The 12,208-nt window shown below is 39.1% G+C and overlaps 1 protein-coding gene across 1 annotated transcript in view; it reads left to right on the forward strand.

Moving 5' to 3' along the window:
* Positions 1-3,838: 3,838 nt before the first annotated feature.
* The window catches only part of WDR18 (WD repeat domain 18), a 67,008-nt gene continuing 58,638 nt past the window's right edge, over positions 3,839-12,208 (forward strand). Inside the window, exon 1 of the mRNA XM_039332999.1 lies at positions 3,839-4,156. Within this exon, the coding sequence (XP_039188933.1) occupies positions 3,881-4,156 (276 nt within the window). The 5' untranslated portion in view covers positions 3,839-3,880. The remainder of the gene's footprint in view (positions 4,157-12,208) is intronic.

A 12,208-nucleotide genomic window follows, 5' to 3' on the forward strand; every position in this document is an offset into this window, starting at 1 on the left:
TGGAGTTGTTTTTGGCATTTTTTTAAAACCACCCAATAAACAAAATATTCTGATAGCAAGTTATACAATGGCTGAAGGAGGGGTCAGTTTTTAGTCTAAGCAGCCAGTAAAGCAAAATGAATTTTTTGCTTTTAAAACCAGACTGAAGGAATTAATGGCACCAGTGCTCTTACCAGACTGGTGCATATTGCTGACAGGGAATGCACCAGAGAACCTTGCCATATAATCCTTTTATTTCTATCAGATAACATAGTTGGCTGGTTTAGTTGCCCACCTTAATTCAGTTCAGCCTGGAAGATAAAGCTTACCATCATTCATCCCTAGGAAATATTACACTAAAGCAGGGGTCCCCCGTCCATGGACCAGTACCGAGCCATGGCATGCCAGCAACCAGTCCACACAAACAACCAAAACCCTATCTGCAGGATGTAGGCAGCACACAAAACCGCGCCCTCTCCAGACCACGGAAAAACCTCTCCATGGAACCGGTCCCTAATACCCAAAAGGTTGGGGACCTCTGCACTAAAGAGTATTGTGTGTGTGTGTGTGTGAGAGAGAGAGAGAGAGAGAGAGAATGATACATAATTTAATTCTACGTTGTTAAAATTGTAGCAGTACCCTTGCTAGGACAAACAAGAGCGATGTTTTTACATTCTCTTCTATTATTTTATTTATATTATTGAGTGTGAATGCTTAGTTTGTCTATTTAGTATAATTAGATAAAATGCTTGACCTCTGCGTGTATTTTAGGAAAGCTACATTTCAAACAAAAAGTTACAAATAAATGTAAAACATATTGATTTGGATTTACAGACAGGATTTTTCAGTTTTCACATATACACAACTGATACAACACTGAAAAAGAGATGAGTTTTTTTTAATACAGGTAGTCCTTCACTTACAACAGTTCATTTAGTGACTATTCAAAATTACAACAGCACTGAAAAAAGTGACTTATAACCATTTTTCATACTTATGACCATTGCAGCATCCCTATGATCATGTGATTTACATTTGGATGCTTGACAACTGGTTTATATTTATGACGGTTTCAGTCATATCATCTTTTGCAACCTTCTGAAAAACAAAGTCAATGGGGAAGCTAGATTCAGTTAACCACCGTGTTACTAATTTAACAACTGCAGTGATTCACTTAGCAAATGTGGTAAGAAAAGTCATAAAATGGGGCAAAGCTTACTTAACAAATTTCTCACTTAGCAACATAAATTCTGAGCTCAGTTGTGGTTGTAAGTCGAGGACTATCTGCAGTGCTTTTTTTGTAAAAAAAAAAAAAATGCCGGAACTCACATCTTGTTAATCTTTTATTTAAAAAATTATATATTCAGTTCTTAACATAAATTTAATTTATTGTATTTAAGGCAAATGTTCATAGTAAATTCCAAAATTTTGTCCAATTCTCGTCTTGGAAATCTTCTCGACTCCTTTCCTTGCTATTAGTATCTATGGCCAAATGTTGTCCTCTGAGTAACCACAGATCAACGTACTTTGAAGGATCGAAAAGTCTCAGAGGTGGTCGACAAGTTTGATGAACAAAAGTGCTGAAATTGTCTTTATTCTATTTATTCCTGAAGTTTCCTTGACAGCATCACCTACTGATAATTCTAGTCTGTGATTAGCACAGTGCCAAACTATAATAGAAGGAAAATGTTCTGACAGCAATTTGTTCACTCCACTTTTACACCCTATCATCACAGCAGTGCTGTCGCACACCAGAGAAACCAAATATTTTTCTTAAATAATCTTCTGTCATCCCATAAGAGTGAAGACATTGGAATAAGAAATCAAATACTCCTTCTGCCGTTCTTTTTTCAAGTTCTGCCAAGTCCAAAAACAAATTTATCGGAGAATTCATTCCAACACCTTCGATACAGCATCAAACATATACTATTAGGGTAGTTTTCTTGTTTATTGTGGTTGATTCATCAATTATCAATGAAATTTTATTATTAGATTGAACAATTTCTTTAACCATAGTTTTCCTCATTTCTTCACTTATATGATTAACAATTAACAATAAATGCATTTGTAGAATGAAGGTTATGACCCATTTCAACTCCGTTCAGTTCTTGCAGATCAATTTGTTTCAAAATGATGGAATGATTGATTTTTCTTTACTACTTTATATGCAGTTCGAAAAAATTTTTCATGAGGTAATGACATTAAAAAACATTCTCAAGAGTCATTTTTTCACTTTTAGCAACTGTTTTTAATCCTGCTTAACGTGCAGCAGATTCTCTATGATCAATTTTTTTTCCCGAAATGAGCTCAACTGTTGCTTCCTATCTTTGCCAGAATAGGTTATCTCATTGTTGGTCCATTCTTTGGAAAGTTCCATTCCCATTTTCATTTCAACTCCAAGAGTTCCAACTTTTCTACAAGGCGTACAGCCAAGTTTCATTCTGCAAACACAGAGCCATTCATTTTTCAAGCAAAAATCATTTTTTTGATCATAGGTCTAGCAGTCTGGCCAGTCATTTGTAGTTTGGCTTTGCTTCTCAAGATCAGATTCAGAAATATCAACAGGCTTCGTTAGTTTTTTGTCGTTGTGTCTGTTAATATTCTGGCCTTTTTATTAGCAGGACCGTTGGTTGAGAAGTAATTAGTATTTTTTCATTTTTAAATTTGGGGTCACACTTTTACACTAAAAATTAAAAAAAGATTTTCAATTCACCTATGGTTTTTTAAAATAAATGATTTACCTTTCGCACATAGTCAATCACTGTACACACACCCACACGTCATACAACCCAACTTGTCTACCCTACAAGGTTTACCTTTGTAGTTTAAAAAAAAAAACATCTTCAATTTTTAGTGTATCTAAAAGACTAGGATTTTGTTCAAGGTAAGTTAATACTATTAATGTCACCATGTACTGTGTGGCTTTCAATTACAAGAAAGCATTTTATTAATATTTTGGGATATTTACCACTGCCATTCCCATTTAGTTTATTGAGTGGAAATGTCAGCTTTTTATGTGGAATGAAATTGGCCCAATAAAACAAAATTTGGTTGCTTGTAAAAGATTGAATTATTTTTAAGAAGTTGTCAAACCAAGGTGGAAAAATTTACATTTAGAATTTAATATGGATATTGACTGGAAACAAATTAAAGTTTAAACTTTGTCAAGTGAACTTTTAATTTACCTTTAAGTTAAACCCAATTTAATGATTAAACCTCATACTGTAGGTCTACCTTTACATCTGACCAATACATAATTAAAATACGGAGATTTTCGTAGATATCCCAGCCTTTGACCTACCAAGGAACCAAAACAGCAAAGTTTCGCTATCGAGCAAGCTACCATGCCAGCTGCCTTTCTTTCCTCTCGCTTCGCCTCTTTTTAACCTCACACCCCACCTTCCGTAAGGGAGGGCAAAAGGCAGATGGCTTCCATAGTTATGTATCTCCCACCGCCTCCATATGGTCCGACCCAGCCAATCAAGCCACGCTCTGTGCTAGCTGAGGAATGCTTTGGAGTTGAAATCCACTCATCTTAAAGTTGTCAAGATTGTTAGCAGGTGTTCTGATTCTCTACTGCATGCACATCCATACAGCAGAAAACGAAAATATTTTGCTGTATGACTTTACCATTTCTGTCCTCCTAGTCCTCCAGAGTTTATAACACCCGATATTTGTTATTGTTGTACAAAACTTTTTATTGAAATAGTCTTTCCCAGTCTGACAGGAAAGCTTATTCCCAACTACGTAAATCTACAATTCTCAAGGGCGGAAGTTTGCTCTAAATTTCCATCTCTATGGTCAACTTATCTCCCCGAGATCGCGTCTTCCTGTTGCGCGTGCGCACGATTGAGAGGAGGAGGAGGGGGTGTGTCGGCGCGGTCCGGTGGGGTTGGACAAAATGGCAGTCGCCGGCGGGGGCTTGGCGGGCCCCGTGGAAGTGGCCCTGGTGGCGGCGGCGGGCGAGACCTCTTTGGGACCCGGGAGCGGCGGCTCCTCTTCGAACTCGTCGGTTAGCGGCTGCTGCTCGGTGTGGGAAGTGGGCTCCGGGGCATCGGTGGCCGGCTACCGCGGAGGTTGCTGCGCCCCTCGTGGGCTGACGCTGCTAGGCGGGGAGCACCTTCTCGGGGCGCAGCTCGGCAAGGCCTGCGTGGGAGCCTGGGAGCTCCAGAGGAAGGTAAAGGATGAGGAGTGAGCAGCAGCTGGGGAGCCGCGCGATTTTCGGAGGCAGATATTATTCCGGGAAGAATTCGATTTTTCTCTCCTATCCCTCCCTGTCCCTTTCTGCATATCGGATACTATAGTTTTGTGTATATATTTACACGCATTAAGTATATATGTGTGTTTGTGTGTATGCATGCACGTGCGTATGATATACATACATGTGTGTACATATGCACGCAGGCATGCATAACTATATATAAGCATATATGCCTTAATTTTATAGTCTGCCTTTCGCTGAAGAGTTCAAGATGATGGTCCCTTCCTTATATACTAGGAATAATAATATAATCCTTAAATTTTTCTTCATGATATAACCTCTCTCTTTTCTTAGTGAAAAGTTTTGGAGGATGAGGATGGATTTGAACCAAAATGGCTGAGGTATAAGCCTTACACACGATAACCTTTTTAAGAATTGCCAGTTGGTTCCTCAACTTGAAATACATAAAGCTCCCAGTATAGAAATACCCCATAAAAGTATCTAGCAATTGCACTTAGACTTATATATACCACTCCCCAAACCCCGGTCCATGGACCAGGACCGGTCCTTGGCATGCCAGCAACCTGTCCGTACCAACAAGCAAAGCCCCATCTGTGGGATGCAGACAGCACACAAAATCATGCATTCTCCAGTCCCCGGAAAAACCTTTGTCCACGGAACTGGTCCCTGGTGCCCAAAAGGTTGGGGGTCTCTGTTTTATAGCCCTCTCTAAGCCGTTTGCAGAATCAGCATATTGCCCCCAAGAATCTGTGTCCTCACTTTACCAACCTCAGAAGTAACCACTGCACCACCATGGCTCCTATCTATCTCTTTGGGAAGTTGTTCCACCATTCCATGAGTTCTCTCCACCGGAATCTTTGTTCTGAAGAGAACTTCAAGAACAAAAGTCTTGTTATAAATGTTTAATTATATATTCCCTCTGCGAATTCCATCCCTTGTGCAGATATTTTCAGAATAAATCACTGACATAAGCTTTTTTTAATGGGAATATCCTTTCCTGGCATCCCTCCAATTCAAGTTTCCTAATCCATTGGCTTACAATTACAATTGAGCCCCAAATTTCTGTTGCTAAGCAATACAGTTGTTAAATAAGTTTTGCCTCGTTTTATGACTTTTCTCGCTACAGTTTTTCAATTAATCACTACAGTTGTTCAGTTAGTCACAACAGTTGTTAAATGAAGCTGGCTTCCCCTTGACTTTGCTTGTCAGAAGGTCGCAAAAGGTGATCACATGATCCTGGGATATTGCAACCGTCATAAGTACATGCCAGTTGCTAAGTGTTTGAATTTTGATCATGTGATCATGGGGGTGCTGTAATGGTCATAAGTGTGAAAAATGATCATAAATTATTTTTTCAGTGCCATTGTAATTTTGAATAGTCACTAAATGAATGATTGTTGAGGACTGCCTGTCATATGGTCCTTATAAGACTCCAATAATTATTTCCCTCAGGCACCTCCAGTGTACCTATTCCTATTTCTGACATGAGAATATTTCTCAAAATTCAAATTCTCAGTATTTTGTGCATATATGTAGAGATTGTGTTTCTATACAGTATAAGTTCATAAGAAACACTTCAGTTAGACTCTAGACATTAATCTACCTAGTAAGTTATTGTCTAATCGCAGGGGTAGACAACCTTGGCTCTTTTATGACTTGTGGACTTCATGCTGGCTCAGGAATTCTGGGAGTTGAAGTCCACAAGTCATAAAAGAGCCAAGATTGCCTACCCCTGGTCTAATGTATTCTCTGTTAATAACTGTCCAAGGTAGGTGTTTTTCACGCTTCTGCTCACCAGATTTTAGAATTTTCTATCTCCAAAGCAGAAACACTGAATTGCAACCTTTCTCTTTGCAAGTGAGATGGACAGTCTGTTACCACGTGCCCTGCCCTCAGACTGGTTTTGATTGAACCTAGTAAAGGCTAGCTCTCTACTTCACAGTGTGAGGTTTTTGCCCTTGGGAAAAAGATTATTTTACAATCTCAAAGCCATCTGACTCTAGACTAAGAGGTTGTTCATTCAATAGATTGATATAATATCTTAACTCACGGTTAATCTAGTCATAAGTCATTGAATTTATGAATGGGAGAGTATAGGTAGTTGTCAGCTTATGACAACAATTGAGACCAGAAGTACTATGGTTAAATAAGGCAGTTGTTAAATGAATCATGCACAATTTTGCAACTTTTTTTTTGTAACAGTTGTCAAGCAAATCACTGCAGTTGTTAAGCGAATCTTATAGTTCTTTGGCAAATCTAGCTTCCCCTACTGACTTTGCTTGTCGCAGGTTGGCTGGGAAAGTTGCAAATGGCAATCACATGACCCCAGGACATTGGAGCTGTCATATTTATTTATTTATTTAACCCTTTTCTGCATTACGGTGGTTGTAAGTGCGAGTACTGGTTTCAAGCCACTTATTTTCAGGTGCCATTAAAACGTCAGTCACTAAATGAACGATGGTAAGGGAGGGAACAAAAGGGAGCAGAAGGTATATCAGATAAACTATTGTCCACTGCCAGTGTTTGGCTCTGGCCTCATCTACTACTTGTTTCAGTCCTGCTCACCATAAACTTAAAATTGATTACTTTCAAATGAGGTAACCTTCCCAGGTAGCAGTACCTTTTTACAGGTAGTCCTCGGCTTACGACCACAATTGAGCCCAAAATTTATGTTGCTAAGTGAGAAATTTTTAAAGCAAGCTTTGCCCCATTTTGCGACTCTTCTTGCCACATTTGTTAAGTGAATCCCTGCAGTTGTTAAATTAGTAACACCGTTGTTAAGTAAATCTGGCTTTCCCGTTGACTTTGCTTGCCAGAGGTCACAAAAGGTGATCACATGACTCTGGGACACTGCAACCGTCATAAATATGAATCAGTTGCCCAGCACCTGAATTTTGATCACATGACCATGGGAATCCTGCAACAATCATAAGAGTGAAAAATGGTCATAACTCACTTTTTTCAGTGCCATTGTCACTTCGAACGGTCACTAAATGAAATGTAAGTTGAGGACTGGCTGCATTTGGCTGTCTGTGGTGTACAGTCAGTAACGGCTATGATCCTGTTCAAATTCTGCATTGTTCCATGGGCCTCTGTCTAGTTTGTAAGATGCTTAAAAGATGCTGAGGTATACTTGGTAAGACTATGAGAGCATCCACCCAAATGTTGCCTGTAGACTATGCTAACATCTTCATCCCTCTGTGGACAGACAGAATTTCTCTTTATATAAATAGATCGGCTGTTAGAACTCATTTATTGAGTTCTGTTAATTCTTTCTGGCTGAGTTGTGTCAGCTCCAATCCGGATGTTCTGCAAAATGTTAAACTCCGAGAATTCCCCGGCCAACATATTCACTGCTGATAATTCTGGAAGATGGTTTTGTAAAAGGTGTCTTTTGCCTGAGTTGACACAATACTCGAACTATAATTTGGTGGTTTTATTTGTGAGTTAAAACTCCCTCATAGTTAATTACTAACTGATTCCACTTCTCACAAGGGGACATCTGTTATTTTTTTTCGTTTGTTTCCGTTTGGATTATCTCTTTACCTTTATCCACTCCCACTGCATGTATTCTCTGAACTATCAGAACATCTCGAGAAGACTTTTTTTTTTTTTTTTTTGAGTTCTCAATGTCAAAATTGTCCAGGTTGGGAACACTACTATAAAACATAGGACAGTGGAACCCTTCTAAACACTATCCAGAAAACTATCTGGTGCTGACTTTGAAATGATAGCAATGTTCCACAAAAGGGCTGCCCCAAAGAACAGAGGTCAGCCTATTTTCCAAAACACCAGAAGGCAAGACAGGCAAGAAGAAGCAACCTATAACTAAGGAGATGTTTCCTGACAGTGAGAACAATAAACCAGTGGAACGGCTTGCCTTCAGAAGTAGTGGATGCTCCATCACTGGAGGCTTTTAAGAAGAGACTGGACAGACATTTGTCAGAAATGGTACAGAGCCTCTTGCTTGAGCAGGGGGTTGGACTAAAAGACCTCCAAGGTCCCTTCTAACTCTGTTATTCTGTTAAATGTGGATTTCTGCCTTGGGGGGCATCTTATTGGTCCTAAATAGTATGGATGGAAACTGATGGATGGACAATGGAAACTGAAGTCCAACATTTCCAAAAGGCCGTTCCCCAAGAAAGAATTTATTTGTTCCCCTCCAAGAAATATCTTCTGAAAAAGAAGCAGAGTCAAGGTGTCATCCCAGAAAAAAAAGACATTCTTCTAATCTCTGTTGCTTAGTCCCATTGCTTAGGCAGGATTGTGTTAAAGTCAGACAAATGGGGCTTATACGGTAGTTGTTGTCTAGGTCCCAAAACTTCACCTTCTTCTGTTTTTTACAGGAGTGGCATTTACTTGCCTTAAAGCAGGGGTAACATCCTTTCTTTGACTGACTGACATCTGCTTTTCTTGAGGGTGATCTGACATCTGCTTTTCTTGAGGGTGATCTGTTGCAACTTACCTGTGATAATAAGGAGGAAGATGGTGGGGAATGAGGAGGGATCAGATTTAAACAGATGCAACCCTTTTCTTCTTCTCAATAGTTTAATCATTGCGGATTTATTTTCCCAACATTTCGTTCCTGCCAGACATTTGAAGCAGCAGTGTGCACAAAAGGAAAACCCATTTTGCTGCCAAAGCAAAACACTTGATTGCCTAGATTAATTCAGATTTTAGCCAAGATAAATCTGAGTCTTCAGAGACAAATAATGCAATGCGGATGTGCACTTTCCATCTCCTTCCATGTGGCCTGCATACCAGCCTATCTGTCAGTGTTCTTAGCATCTTTCCTTGTGTTCCTTCACTTCTGTCACATAGATTCAACTGTTGCATGCCCACCTGGGCTCGTCCACTCTTCCCAAACCTGCTTTCTTTGCATCACACACCCTACACCTGTCCATCCACCCCACCTCTCTATAGTACCTCTGCACCTTCCTTTCCCACCATATCCACCTTCTGCCTTTGCTGTCCCCTCTGTTTTTAGGACATTAAAATAGTATACATTTAATTGAAGTGCTATTCTGGTGAACTTATTTAACCCTTTTCTGCACAAATGCAGTGGGATCCAGCTGGTCTGAAATAATTCTTTATGAATAAATAATTGTTTATGCTGTGATCTAAGGTCTAAGGAGACATTTGGTATTTATTTATTTATTTATGAGACTTATATGCCGCTTTAAGTGCAAGCACTCTCTAAGCGGTGTACACCAGTAAGCAATGTATATATATATATTTACATTGCCCCCAACAATCTGGGTCCTCATTTTACCTACCCCGGAAGGATGGAAGGCTGAGTCAACCTTGAGCCGGTGAGATTTGAACTGCTGACCTGCTGAACACAGTCAGCTAAAGTGGCCTGCAGTACTGCACTCTAACTGCTGTGCCACCTCGGCTAAAACATTTTCTTTGCTGTTTGTGCAAATTGGGAGTCACCTCCTTATTGCATTTTCACTTTAAAATTTGCACATCAAATTGATTTATTGATAATAGCTATTTATAAAGACTGGGCTTTTATGGTCTTATTGGATGTAATGATCCCATCTAATACCCCTAGATGTCTTTGAGGCTGAAAATTCCTCTGGTCCAAATTGAGATGGCAGCTAATGTAATTGTACATGCTGCCACAAGGTGGCAGCTGACAAAGGGTGATTGCTTGTAACGCAGAAATTAAAACTCCTTGTTGAAATTTGCTGGTTGAGCTAATAATGTAAAGTTCGCAGCATTAATTGGTACCTTCCATAAAGTCATTTTTAAATCAGTTTTGAGATCTAGACTATTTGTGCCATATAGCATCAATTTAGCATGAGAAAAAGGATTAAATCTGTTTCCCCCCCCCCCAGAAATAGCATAGCTGAATTTTCAATAGTAGTGAAGAAGATATAACAATTTTTAAAACATTTTGAATTCGAAATTGTCCAATTACTTAAAACGTTATACAGGCAGTCCTCAACTTACAACCATTTGTTTAGTAACCATTCGAAGTTACAATGGCACTGAAAAAAACTGACTTCTGACTGGTTTTCACACTTATAACCATCACAGCATCCCCACAGTTACAAGATCAGAATTAGAGTGCTTGGCAACTGGCATATATTTAGAACAGTTGCACTGTCCTGGAGTGATGTGATCACCATTTGTAACCTTCCTGGCCAGCTTCCACCTAGTTAAGTCAATAGGAAAGCCAGTATCACTAAATGACCACCTTTCACTAACCTGCAATGCTTTGCTTAACTGTGGCAAAAAGTCCATAAAAAGGGGCAAAACTCGCTTAACTTCCTTGCTTAGCAACAGAAATGTTGGGCTTAATTGTGGTTGTAAGTCGAGGACTGTATCTGTGCAGATATTCCAAAAGTGCCTAAAATGAAGAATTTGTGCTGCATGAAAATGAGTAGAATTTGCTGCCAGTTGAAAGACATGCATCGTACTCTGATTGAAGATTTGAAAAAATGAAACCCGCATCTTGAATTGACAATTGCAACTTCTTCAAAGATAACTTTGGAATTAAAGAACCGCATAGAAATATATGAAACAGTAGAGTGTTTTCAGAACATGTATATAAGGAATTCCATACAAAATATAAAGTACCCTGCAATTATGTTCAATTTAAGAATCATTTTTCCTATCCCAGGAGATAAGATTTAATGACTCCCATCTAGCAGTATCCATAGAAACATTCTTCCAACCCTTTTATCTTAAGCCTAACTAAATTCTGTTAAATGAATTCTGATAGTCCATAAATAAATAACACTACAATATCAATTTTGGTAAGAGCTGAAGTGTATCTTAATGTGTATTACAAACTAATTTTGCAGTAAAAAAACATCTTGTTTTGAATAGCACATTAGTAATTGTGAACTGTCTGAATACAAATTAGAGAAATGCAAGCCAACAATAGTTAAAGAAAAAACCAGTAGAACATAATAGGCCAAATAGGATGTGAAAGAACATGATAAAAAAGGGAAGGAAAACGAGAAAAGGAATGTTTCATTTCCAGTTTAAATGACTCTGCAGCTCTCAAAATATGATCATATAATATCCTTAAAAGAAGAAAAAGCAAAAAAAAAATATCGTGAGAGGGGGAAAAAAGAGTGGAACAAGGAGAAAAAGTAGAAGAAAAATCAGAAGGTAACTTGTCAGTCTGTCCCAGACACTGAATAATATATGGTTATAAGCTAAAAGTGAGTACCATTAGAAAACCCCTTATTGAAGAAGCAATTTATGAAAAGATTTTTTTCTTTTGAAAAATTGATGTTATTTATTTATATACCGTATATTCCGGCGTATAGGGCGACCCGGCATATAAGATGACCCCCGAGTTCGACGCCGAGTCGCAAGACAATCGACGCCGAGTCGCATGCCTAGAAAGTCGTCTTATATGCCGGAAATTACGTTATTTCCGGCGTCTAAGACGACTGGAAAAGATAAACAACGAATCAACGAACACCTAGAGGCAAACAAAGTCATTACTAAAAGCCAACATGGGCTCTGTTCTGGGCCCAGTACTCTTCAACATCTTCATCAACGATTTGGATGAAGGGATAGATGGGGAACTCATCAAATTTGCAGACGACACCAAGCTGGCAGGAATAGCCAACACTCCAGAACACAGGCTTAAGATACAGAAGGATCTGGACAGACTTGAACACTGGGCACTAACTAAAAATGAAATTCAATGGTGAAAAAAGCAAGGTTCTACATTTAGGCAAGAAAAACCAAATGCACAAGTACAGCATAGGTGGCACCATGCTCAATAGTAGTAACTGTGAGAGGGACCTCGGAGTCCTAGTAGACAATCACCTAAATATGAGCCAGCAGTGTGCTGCAGCTGCCAAAAAGGCCAACACAGTGCTAGGCTGCATTAACAGAGGGATAGAATCAAGATCACGTGAAGTATTAATACCACTCTTCAATGCCTTGGTAAGGCCACACTTGGAATACTGCATCCAGTTTTGGTCATCACGATGTAAAAAAGATGTTGAGACTCTAGAAAGAGTACAGAGAAGA

The sequence above is a fragment of the Crotalus tigris genome, unplaced genomic scaffold (genome assembly GCF_016545835.1).
Source record: "Crotalus tigris isolate CLP2741 ecotype Arizona unplaced genomic scaffold, ASM1654583v1 scf7180000024471.848039, whole genome shotgun sequence".
Taxonomy (NCBI): Eukaryota; Metazoa; Chordata; class Lepidosauria; order Squamata; family Viperidae; genus Crotalus; species Crotalus tigris.